The sequence below is a fragment of the Phyllobates terribilis genome, unplaced genomic scaffold (genome assembly GCF_046119375.1).
Source record: "Phyllobates terribilis strain yellow unplaced genomic scaffold, ASM4611937v1 Scaffold_1__5_contigs__length_1240528914, whole genome shotgun sequence".
Lineage (NCBI taxonomy): Eukaryota > Metazoa > Chordata > Amphibia > Anura > Dendrobatidae > Phyllobates > Phyllobates terribilis.
Window position 1 is genome coordinate 16,758,775 of NW_027362761.1, and position 12,795 is coordinate 16,771,569.

Sequence of the window (12,795 nt, forward strand, 5' to 3'; positions counted from 1 at the left end):
AGCATGGAGGAGGAGGAGGTGTGATAGTGTGGGGGTGCTTTGCTGGTGACACTGTTGGGGATTTATTCAAAATTGAAGGAATACTGAACAAGCATGGCTACCACAGCATCTCGCAGCGGCATGCTATTCCATCTGGTTTGCGTTTAGTTGGACCATCATTTATTTTTCAACAGGACAATGACCCCAAACACACCTCCAGGCTGTGTAAGGGCTATTTGACCAAGCAGGAGAGTGATGGGGTGCTACGCCAGATGACCTAGCCTCCACAGTCACCAGACCTGAACCCAATCGAGATGGTTTGGGGTGAGCTGGATCGCAGAGTGAAGGCAAAAGGGCCAACAAGTGCTAAGCATCTCTGGCAACTCCTTCAAGATTGTTGGAAGACCATTTCCGGTGACTACCTCTTGAAGCTCATCAAGAGAATGCCAAGAGTGTGCAAAGCAGTCATCAAAGCAAAAGGTGGCTACTTTGAAGAACCTAGAATATAAGACATATTTTCAGTTGTTTCACACTTTTTTGTTAAGTATATAATTCCACATGTGTTAATTCATAGTTTTGATGCCTTCAGTGTGAATGTACAATTTTCATAGTAATGAAAATACAGAAAAATCTTTAAATGAGGGGTGTCCAAACTTTTGGTCTGTACTGTATATGTCTTTAGTTTTTTCCCTTAACTGTTCAATTTAAGTATTTGATGATCACTGCTCATGTTCCGTTTCTGTCGGCTTCATGGTTGTTTGTGGGATAGTACAATTCTGGGAGGCCATTAGACACACCAGTGAACCCCTACCTGCAGTGTTAGGAATTGTGGTTATGTGCTCCCACCTGGGAATGAATCGGGTCCTGGGCACACGCGCTCCTAGTAACCCGTTGTTTATCATGGTTACCACTCTGCTACAGTGAGCGGGAGGTTACCGCTCACTTTAGCAGGCTCGTAATCATGATAAACAACGGGTTACTAGGTGGGCGTGTGCCCCTAGTAACCCGATGTTTACCATAGTTACCAGCCTGATCGCTGCTCCCGCTGGTCTCACACAGCGATGTGTGCTGACCAGCGGGAGAGCAACGACCAAAAAATGGTCCAGGACACTTTGCAGCGATCAGCGACCTCACAGCAGGGGCCTGATCGCTGCAAAGTGTCACACATAGCGACATCGCTGGTGAGGTCGCTGTTGCGTCACCAAAACCGTGACACAGCAGCGATCTCGCTAGCGATCTCATTATGTGAGACGGGGGCTTTACACAAACCTACTGATAAGACTTTGAATAAAGGTCCAAATGAATAAAAAAATTTAAACTTTTATTAATTGTTAATAACAAGGGAAATCTGAGATTACTTACCGGTAATCGTATTTTAAGGAGACCACGACAGCACCCACTGAGAGGATCCGTCCATAGGGACAGGAACCCTACAGATAAAAAGGGGCAGTCCCCCTCGCCTCCTCAGTTGGTTATAGAAAATTAGGAGGAACCGCCATAACAGGATGAATACATGAACATCCTAACCAGTATATCAGAACACTATCACCATAAGTGTGAAAAAGCAAACAAACACCTTTTCTAAGTGCAGAAACCAGTGAGTAAATAACGGGAGGGAAAGTGAGTGGGTGCTGTCGTGGTCTCCGTAAAATACAATTACCGGTAAGTAATCTGGGATTTTCCCATCGCCACAACACCACCCACTGAGAGACTTTCAGAGACCATCACCGACCATGGTTGAGCTTCTACTTACCCCCTATTGTTATTGGCCATACGGATCTTTATAAACCCTACCTACCTCTCTAATTTCTCACTGACGAAAGCAGCTGTGCCGAAACGCGCGTCTGGGTGAGCACTAGAAAGGAACTGCATCCCCTCCTGGTTTAAGTAGACATGCGGTATACTTTGTGATTTTACAGGCTGCTTCTTCCCTGTTACTATGGACCAATTATTTTTGTGTGCACCAGTGCTCGTATCCATTTACTCCTTTAATTGGGTGTTAATGTGATATGGATACTATTCTTTATGGGGTGTGCAATTTGCCATACCAGCTTTACTGAATAGCACTTATACATACATATGGCGTTATGATTTGTATTTCCTAATGCAGATACCCTTTTTACTTATTAAGCACTTACACCTTTTGATCAATCTAGGGTTATTTCTTTTGGCAGCCTGATTACTTGGGGGGTTATTACCCTATGGGGTTTTACATTAAATGTTCCTTACTTGTGCCCCTTTGCTTGTTTTTAAAATTATTTTTTTCCTACATCTGTGATTCCTTTTTTCCCTGGTTATTATTAACAATTAATAAAAGTTTAAAATTTTTCATTCAGTTTACATCTTTTTTTCTCTGGTTCCCTACATATGCATTTGCTTCGTTGGTCCAGTATATACCGTATTTTTCGGACTATAATACACACTTTTTTCGTCCAAAATTTTGGAGGAAAGTGAGGGGGGTGTCTTATAGTCCGAATACTATATACATGGCTGTGCGTGGTGGTGGGTGTGGGGGAGTGGCAGCGGGGGATCAGCGTGGCACAGGAGGCAGCAGCCGCCTGCTGCAGCCTGCGCTGTGCCCGCTACTAAAGAAAATGAATATTCCCTGCTCCCAACGCCCATGGGCGTGGAGAGCAATGAATATTCATTTTTCGTAATAGCGGCACACTGTACCGCAGCACGGCTCCTGCTGCGCTCTACGGTCTGTGTGCCCGCTATTAAAGCTCATGAATATTCGCTACAACCCACTCCCATGGGTTGTAGTGAATATCCATGGTCTTTAATAGCGGGCACACTGACCGCAGAGCGGCAGCAGGAGCCGCGCTGCGGTACAGTGTGCCGGCTATTGAACAGACTGAATGGTCACTGCTCCCCATGCACACAGTCCCGGCGTGGGGAGCAGTGACTATTCCAGCACAGCATCTCACACTGTGTGAGGGCGCATGGCAGGGACACCTTGCGCGCCCTGCCATGCGTGGCTCACACAGTGAGTGTCAGCAGCAGAGCAGGACAGCGCTGGAGGAGAAAGGAGGTATGGTTTTTTTTTTTTTTTTTTTGTGGGCAGCGTAATGGAGGTTCAGAGCATGCCATGCATACCAGGATGGGGGCTCAAGGGGTGCCATGCATACCAGGATGGGGGCTCAAGGGGTGCCATGCATACCAGGATGGGGGAATCAAGGGGTGCCATGCATACCAGGATGGTGGAGATCAAGGGGTGCCATAAATACCAGGATGGGGGACCAAGGGGTGCCATGCATACCAGGAAGGGGGATCAATGAGTGCCATGCATACCAGAATGGGGGACCAAGGGGTGCCATGCATACCAGGATGGTGGATCAAGGGGTACCATGCATACCAGGATGGGGATGAGGGATAGGTATACCAGGATGGGATGGGGGCCACGTATACCAGGAAGGAGGGGCCATACATACCAGGATGGAGGATATTAACAGAATTGTGGAACATTACCCCAATACCAGTGTCAGCAGCAGACCCCCTCCCCCATAACAGGGCATCATGGCCACATTTTTTGCTTAATTTTTTTCCCCTATTTTCCTCCTCTAAGACCTAGGTGCGTCTTATAGTCCGAAAAATACGGTATGTATGGATTTGTCCTCTACTGGATTATTGACATATGGTCTTCGACATTTTGCACTCCCAGTTTGTGCTCTCCATTATTGGGGTACTTAAACCTACTGATAAGTATTGTCCTATAATTTGTTGCAAACTTTCAGTATGGGCCACCATCACATTTGAAAAATTTTTCCAACACAAATAGTCTCCACCTCGCTAGTTTATTTAAAAAATAAATTGGAAAAGAAGAGATGTTCACATACAAATAAAACACTGCAAAGCCAAGTCAAAATATAAGAAACACAGTAAAGCCCCCCCCCCCAAACAGATTACTGTCGATCAAACGATTCGTTCGGCAGCCATCGCTCCCATACACAGGAGTGTTCGTTCAGCCGAGCTTTCATGTGGTTTATGTCAGGGAAAAACAAAAGGACCAGCAGTCCAAAAACAGACAAGCTAGATTCTCAGCTTGCATGACAATCAATTGTTTGGGGCCCTCATACACAGTAGCCTGTCGGTCAAATCTATCTCAATTAGGTTTGTCCGAGAGTCTAATGCGCATGGAGGACTTAAGACCCTCTGTTAACATCCTGCAAGACACAGCAGTAGAATGTAAGTAATACTTTGTCTGGAAAAGCCCCAGAGGTAAGTGTCTTGGATTGTGCTGCTTACATTTGAGTTGGAGTGAGAAATTAATTTATGAAGTTACACAAAATGAAGATGCTGCTGGTGAGAATTCTGTGAAACTAGCCACAGACCTTGTATGATGCAAACCTATTGGAGATGGGCAAAACAATTTGCAGGAGCCTAGTCCAGTTGCTATGGAAAGAGAAGAAACCTGTGACCCTCCTATCTGCCAGCTACCATGGCTGCCTCTTGTCGCGCTGGGTCTATCCGTCACAAGAGGTGCTGGGGATGCCAGCAAGTAGGAAGCGGTTTGTAGGAAGGGCTCTGGTCCGACAGCAACAAACTACTGCCGTGGCCACGGGAACAAGGTCCTGTGAATCTCTTTGCTCAACCTATTATTTCCTATATGAAACCAGGATTTGTATGTTGGAAACACAGCTATTAGCCACCAATCCACTTTTGCATTTTTTTGATCATTACTAGTGTGAAACGTTGATTTAAATAGTAGAATAAAGTATCCAAGCAAAGGGAATGGCAACTAGAATTTGAGCTCTGAGCTGCACAAATACCATCATGGATTTTATTTCAGATGGAAATAAAAATTTAGACTGGGAGCAAAACTATTAAGTGTCCAGGTTACTACAACTGTTCCCGCCGAATCAAAGATGTGTTTTAGTGTTGGCTACATTACTCCTGTGCTGGAGGATCTTGGCCTTCACGCTTTACTGTAATACAGGGAGAGGAAAAAAAAAAAGAAAAAGATAATTAGCATAGTATAAATCGTCGCACATAAAACATACACCGCACATACAAATAATTTGAAATTACTGTTCTTATGCAAATTAAGGCAATAAGAAAAGTAAAACATCTATAGTTCAACAAGAAGGAATGATTGCAAACGATATTCAATTGTAAAAAGCTTTTCCCCAGAAATGTAATGTTTTTGTTGTGTATTCACTAACTGCTTTCAGCAAGTTTCAAATACATATTTTTAATAGGGCATGGCAGTAAAAAATACTTCAGCTTTCCATTACTTACTTTCATCTCTGGCTTTCATGCGAGCAATGAAGGAATAGCTTTTGTTCCTACGATAATTTTCATAAGGGTCATCAAGAGAAACTCCAACACCTTTATACTGGTCCCATTTGTCTCGTACATCCCCTCCTTTAATTGGGTCTTGAATTCCCTGCTCATTGGCACCTAATCCTCCCGCTCCACTCCATCCTGGATGCAGAACAGACAAAAAAATGAAACCATGTGTGTTTTGTGGCTCTCACATACCAACTACCAACAACAAACCCTTGAATGGGCTGTCTGGCAAAAACAAGTCATCAGCCATCCAAAGGATAGGCAATAACTCAGTGAGGGTCCAATGGCCGGGACACCAACGACCACCAAATTGGGGAACTTTTATCCACATTTGTCTGAAGCAGATGCCGGACCACCACTCCATTCATTCTCTATGGAGTTGCTTTAAAAAATAAATAAATAAATAATCAAGCACGAAGGTTGGCAGCCCCCCAAGGGATGGAGCGGTGATCGAGCATACGCACTGCCCCTTTATTAGAACATGAATAAGAGTGTGCGGTTGTGCAGGTCCCAGCAATAAGATACCCACTGATCAATAGGTTATCATCCATTCCATAGATAGGCGATAAGTTGGTTATCCAGTGAAAACAAGTTACCGTATTTTTCTAACTATAAGATGCACTTTTTTTCCTTCAAAATTTTGGAGGAAAGTGGGGGGTGCGTCTTATAGTCCAAACATATGTTCGGCTGTGGCTGGTGGGGGAGCGGCAGCGGCAGATGAGCGGGTCACAGGAGGCAGCAGCCTACACTGTGTCCGCTACTAAAGAAAATTAATATTCACTGCTCCCCACGCCCATGGGCAGCAGTGAATATTCATTTTTCTTAATAGCCTGCACACTGCAAGTATGGCACCCTTCACGTCTGTATGTATGGCCCCCCTTATCCCTCATCCCGGTATGTATGGCCCCCTCATCCCTCTTCCTGGTATGTATGGCACCCTTCATCCTAGTATGCTTGGCACCCCCTGATCCCCGTCGCGCTGCACAGAAGAAAAAAACAAAAAAACACAATTATACTCACCTCCTCTCTCCTCCAGCGCTGTGACCAGCTTTGTGCCGGAATAGTCACTGCTCCCCATGCCGGGACTGCGTGCATGGGGAGCAGTGACCATTAAATCTCCCCCAATAGCGCGCACGCTGTAGCCACAGCGCGGCTCCTGCTGAGCTCAGCTGTCAGTGTGCCCGCTATTAAAGCCCATGAATATTCACCACTCCCATGGGTGTGGTGAATATTCATGGACTTTAATAGTGGGCACACTGACAGCCAAGTGCAGCAGGAGCCGCGCTGCGGCTACAGGGTGCCCTATTAGGAAGAATGAATGGTCACTGCTCTTCACGCACGCAGTCCCGGCGTGGGGAGCAGTGACTATTCCGGCACAGCATCTTGCTGTGTGAGGGCGCATGGCAGTTACACCATGCGCGGCTCACACAGTGAGAGCCCAGAGGCAGAGCGGGACACAGCGATGGAGGAGAGAGGAGGTGAGTATATTTGTTTATTTTGTTTCTGTGCAGCGTGACGGGGAAGAGGGGGTGCCAAGCATACCAGGATGAGGGGGCCCATACATACAGGGATGAAGGGTGCCATACATACCAGGAAGAGGGATGTGAGGGGCCATACATATCGGGATCGGGGGGCCATACTTACAGGGATGAAGAGTGCCATACATACCAGGAAGAGGGATGAAGGTGCCATACATACCAGGATGGGTGTGATGGGGGGCCATACATACCAGGATGAAGGATGCCATACATATCAGGAAGAGGGATGCCATACATATCAGGAAGAGGGATGAGGGAGGCCATGCATACCAGGATGGGGATATTAACAGAATTGGGGGACATTACCCCTATAACAGTGTCAGCAGCAGACCCCCTCCCCCTTAACAGGGCATCATGACTACATTTTTTTGCTTAATTATTTTTTTCTATTTTCCTCCTCTAAAACCTAGGTATGTCTTATAGTCCAAAAAATACGGTAAGTATGAACTGGGGTAGGTGGTGATATCTGCATAGTGGACCTCCAGAGCATGGATGCACAGCAAATTCTGGTCTGAATGCCATACTGTCATATGATGCCACTCCCAAGGGCCACAATAAAGCTTAGAAGAGTATCCCCATCTGGAAAATAAATGGCAGAAATGTATTAAAAAAAGGCGAGTCTCGCATGAGTGGAACCTCCATGGATCAGTTCTTAAGATGAGGTGGCCGCACATGTACATGACTATGGCCATTGTGTTGAGTTGTGAAATGCTCAGCTCTTTCAGTATACTACATTCAAGAGTGACATGCATGGGGCTACCCTCAACTTATTGAAGATGTGGATTTACAATAATGGTCTTAAATGGGAATATCTCATCAATTAAAGAAACTATTAATAAATGGATAAAACTGATGGACAGCTCAGCGGTCAACACTGTTGCTTTGTAGCACTGGGATACTGGGTATTAAGTCAGCCAAAGACAACATCTGCAAAGAGTTTGTATGGTCACCCAGTGTTTGTGGAGGTTTTCTCTGGGTACTTCAGTTTCTTCCCACACTCCATACTGATAAGGAATCTAGATTGAGCGCCCCAATGGGGACAGTGAAGATGTCTGTAAAGCCCTGTGGAATTAATGGCGCTATATAAAAGTGAATAAAATAAAAAAAATCTGTAATAAATAGAGCACAGCATGAGGGGTCAGCACATGACAGTAGGATTGAAATAGAGAATTTCAGTGATGACCTGTGTTCGGAATAAAGCAGTATTTATTTTGGCACAAATTGCATTAAATAGAAAATAAAAACCTCAGTGCTACCAATTCCTAGTAGCAGATTTAAGATGGGATCTGCACGATCCCCCTATCCATAGGTTGTGAACCCTTGGTCTTGAGAATGGATCAGAAACTTCCCAATATGAAAGTCTTCCCAGAAAGTCCCAACATGCCCAGTAGTAGTTTCACAAAAGTGGAGTGCTGAAGGTTGCTGACCCCTGCTCTAAAGTAGAGCACTACATAAAAAAAAAGTTCTTTAGTTATTTAATATGGCCTACTGTAACCAGTTTCACAACTTAAAGGGAATCCAACTTGAGAGCAGCCAGTGACCCTGATTCTAGTGATGTATCACTCACTGGGCTCTTTAGTGTAGCTTTTATATAATCACTGTTTCATCAGCAGATCATCATTAGTAGCGGACTAGTAAATCTGATGCCAAAAAGTCAAGCATATTCATGAGCTCTGTATAGGGTCATTGCATTTCAAGTGATCCAAATCTGAATATTTTTTTTTACCTGATATCTTTGGATATTTATTTTCATGAAGTGCTACTTTAGTGAATTAAAAATAATATGTTTTGAATTTTTATCTTCGTTAGTTAATTTTTTATAGATTTCTAAAGTTTTCAAAAAAACTGAATTTTGGGGTTGTATGACTATCTTAATTCTAGCCCGAGATATGATAACAAATGTAAAGAGATGGGAGAGGCACCATTTTGTTTAGTATTGTACATGCTTTAAATTGATATGTCACAACAATATGTTTGTTGTTTTGTTTTTGAGGAGTCAAATTTTAAATGGGCAATTTCGGAAAAACTATAGATTAGAAATTTTTCAAAACATGCATGTGTTACTTGTGTTCTTGGTTACATTTGTTCAAGGATTCAAGTTGGGATCTCTGTAGGATCATATTTCAAAGCGTGATTTTATAAATGTAGTATTATCCCAATCATACATGTTTAATGCCAAATTAAAAGAATTAATATTTTTAACACCTTTTTAACTATACATGTAACTTTATGTCACTAGACATGTCCTTTTTCAAGTTTTAAAAAAGAATACAGTAATTAAATCATCAAGCTATAAAATAAAACAATATGAACTACGGTAGTCTTAATTAACAGTAAGTCTTTACACTGACTGACCTTTTTTCATCAATTTGTCCCTTCTAGTGGGCGAGATCTAATCTTGTCCACAATCTCTTACTAATGGCCATTTCATTTTGTGTCAGTACGTATGGCTGTTATGGGATTTGGGTCCACCGGAGTTATATCTGATTATTGTTTACTTTTATAATGTCTGGTTTTCTTGAATACACAAAGGATGGGGATGGACCAGAAGGTGCAGAAAAGTCACCACTTCTTCATTATCACAATCTTTGGAGAGCCCATTAGCCACCAGTGCTGATATTCACAGATCACATAAGTTATGTCATCCATTGCCAATCTTGTGCAATCTTCAATCACTTCATGGACTTCACTGTTATTACTGAATGAAAAAATCCTTGTTATTTCTTTTTCACTACACGGAATGAAAGTGTGGTAATGCAGAGTCCCTTTAATGGGTTCTGCTTCTTTTAACCAATGTTTTAAACAAACTCTCCTCTTCTTCGTAGTCCTGGTACATGAACTGAATGTTAGGAATATTTTTTGCACTCCAGTTGAAAAGTTGCATGATTTGGTGTGAATATGGCCTCTGGAGGCTAGCCCGAGCTGCAAGGCGTTTCACGGTGCCTCCTAAAACTATCACATACACCTTTGCCATGAGCTGTGGCAAGAAAAAGTGCCATTCACCTTTCACTCTTTCTTGTGATGGCAGACATATATAAAGGTTTTCCTATTTTTATACTGTGCTGAAAAACCATCCGAGGAGTAGTGGACCTTGCTCAAACTTGGTAGAATGTCAGTTTTTATCACTGAAATAAATTTTTTTTGGGACAAGTGAACAGCTATTGAATCATGAAGTACTCATATCATATGTACACTTCTGTATTTTATTTTTGACTGTAAGCAGAGTCAGCTTATTACTATTGAGCAAAGTAGACAGCGTACAGGGCGCTGCGATCAGCGTACAGGGCGCTGGGGGAGACATTGCAAAAGGGAGACGCTGCACAAGAGACACCGCAGGACCCAGTCCCTTAAACGAGTATCACTGATGACACTTCGTTTCAGGGCGGCAAAAAAAAAGCAACGGGAGTGTCGGGGATGTCCCAGCCCCCTCCCCTTCGATGGCGCTTCGTGTGAGGGTGGAGAAAGGAATGACAGCAGTTTCAGCCAGCAGATGACTATTTGTAGGAGAATCCCCAGAGCATGATGGGATACCCAAACAAATCGTCATAGGAAGTAAGTAATACAAACAGAACCCCAAGTTGCAGGACAGAGTGAATGGTAGAGAATTTTACCATGTCTTGAATTACAAAAGTTATTAGGTTTTAAAGATTTATCAATTGAAATTTAGTTTTGGGTTTCGGACTAACCCTTTAAGGACTATCAGTTGGTCCCAAAAACGTTCTACAATGTGTTCGGCACTTTAGAAAGTGTCAAAAGTCCATTTGTCACCAGATATACACTATTTATAAAGTTATACTATCTACATAGACTTTACAAATTATGTCATATTTTTTCTTGGAGAGCCATTACTGGAGGACATTTTTTGCAGATATTTAGGTAACAGTTTGAACTCTTTTCTGGACACATTATTTGAGACACACTTTGTAGTTAACAAGGTTGGACTCACCAATCTGAACATCTTTCAGCTTACCTCCTTCAATCATAGCTTAGTGTTCTGGTGGGCTGTACATACGCATACTGACTGTGTACCGCTACCATCAGCCAGGACACAATTCGCAGGTCAGCAAATTTTGAAGATCCCATTGGGCAGAAGTTGAATTAAAAAAAAATAATTTCATAGGTCTCTTTCAAATTGACAAGAACCAGCCTCTTATGGATAGGAGTTTTCTTGCCGTTCACTTTCATAGATATACAATCTATCTTGCTAGGTATAATTCAGCTCACTTCATCACTATTGTAAAAACCTTTCACTGTATTCACTATAGATTTATCTAATGATTTTGCCTGGTTGAAGATCAGGACAAGTCATGAAACTTTTTTTTTTTTAATTTGGAAAACAGAGCCTGCACTTTTAGACCACAAGCTGAACAGCTCTGAAATCGAGATTTTCAAAATGACACACTTCATATAGTTATTTTTTGCAGTATGATTCCTTTGAGATCTTAAGTTGAATTTTGGTACAGATGTGGCAAGGAGCATAGGAGGCACATGAGAATTTTTTTAAAATTTTATATCATTTTTTTTTTTTTAGAAATGCTTTTCAAAATTTTGCATTTGAGTCTGCATGGGTAAAATATTAACAAAGATATTCTTATGACATATCAGGTGAAAGCCTGTACAGTTCTGAGTGGAATGGTGTTGCAACACAGAAATTCACATTTTTTCCAAACTTTGAAAAATAATAATAATAAATATATATATATAATTTTTTTTCTTCACATTTTTCATTCTCCAACACATTACCACCAGAAAACAAAATCTCAAAAGAATTAAAAATATAAGAGGAAAAATTCATTGGTTTACGTGACATGGAATGACCCCATAAATCCACTGACTGGCAGCTTTCTGTGTATATTGGGCAGAAAGATACTAAATCAGTGGTGTGGGCGGGGTGATACACAGCTCAACATTCAGACAGCTGCTAGGTCTGCAGAAGATAAAACTGATTTAAGAAAAAAACAATTATATATTTATATATATTTATATTAATTGTAGTGTAGCAAATACCTAGTGACAGATTCCATTTAATTTTTGTGCTGTCTGTGTGCTATGTTTGCTACAATATTGGGCAAAGTTTAAGAGGACATACTAGATCTTCCCGATGGGGGGGGTCAGCAAGTTTACAAACGTATTTAGTAGGATCTGTGGGCAAATCTGTAAGAAATAATGGTTTAAGATGCATACGAGCAACAAAGTGAACAATACAATTGGTTACAGCATTGTACATAACTTCTACCCATGAAAATATTCCAAAATAAAAGTAGTAAATGTCTCACCCATTTTCACCAGCATCTGATGTCCCTTATTTTCTTCCCCTAGGCGCACATTGGGCACACTTCCTCCAGGCCCTGAACCCAAGCCGGAAGAAGAACTACAAAAACATGAACATTATCTCTCAGTTTTGGTAGGCAGTCATCTATATAATCCTAACAATAATACGCTTGCCATGACATCTTTGTCCCTGTTCTAGCGCTGCCTGTCTGACGAGGAGCCTTCAAAACTCCAGTGCATATATAGCTGCTGCAGTCAATCACTGGTCTCAATGGTGACACACATATGTAGATGCACAAGCTGATGACATGTTGATTACAGTCCACAAAACCACTGCAGCCTGTCCACAAAGACTGAAGAAATGGCAGAGAGGCGTTGCTGGATCAGGGTAAGGCGAGTAACTGTTGGGTTTTTACTTTCAAACCACACAACACAATCACACATGAAATAAATACAGTAAGAACACTTACATTTTATCTAACAAACCCTGTGTATTTACATTATTGGGAAAAAAGGTTTCATATGGTACAGTTAACCTAAACCACAATTTCTCGGTCCCTTAATTGGGGACACAGGAGCCATGGTTGGATGCTGCTGCCACCAGGAGCCTGACACTAAGAATTACAAGAGTCCGCTCCTCCCCTGCAGACTACACCTAAACAAGTTTCGCTTAGTGTCACATAATAGACAGACACAAGTGTGAGGCCCAGACTGTTTT

General features: G+C 42.3%; 1 protein-coding gene across 4 annotated transcripts in view; it reads right to left on the bottom strand.

Moving 5' to 3' along the window:
- Positions 1-2,225: 2,225 nt before the first annotated feature.
- CHERP (calcium homeostasis endoplasmic reticulum protein) overlaps positions 2,226-12,795 on the bottom strand; it is a 77,748-nt gene continuing 67,178 nt past the window's right edge. For 3 of the 4 annotated variants that reach the window (XM_073655366.1, XM_073655313.1, XM_073655212.1), the window contains exons 16-18: positions 12,083-12,177; positions 5,218-5,403; positions 2,226-4,904 (exon numbers count right to left, since the gene is read on the bottom strand). In XM_073655366.1, coding sequence (XP_073511467.1) covers positions 4,867-4,904; positions 5,218-5,403; positions 12,083-12,177 — 319 coding nt within the window. In that variant the 3' untranslated portion in view covers positions 2,226-4,866. Of the gene's footprint in view, positions 4,905-5,209; positions 5,404-12,082; positions 12,178-12,795 lie in introns of those variants that run through there. The other variant, XM_073655261.1, reaches the window with a different exon arrangement.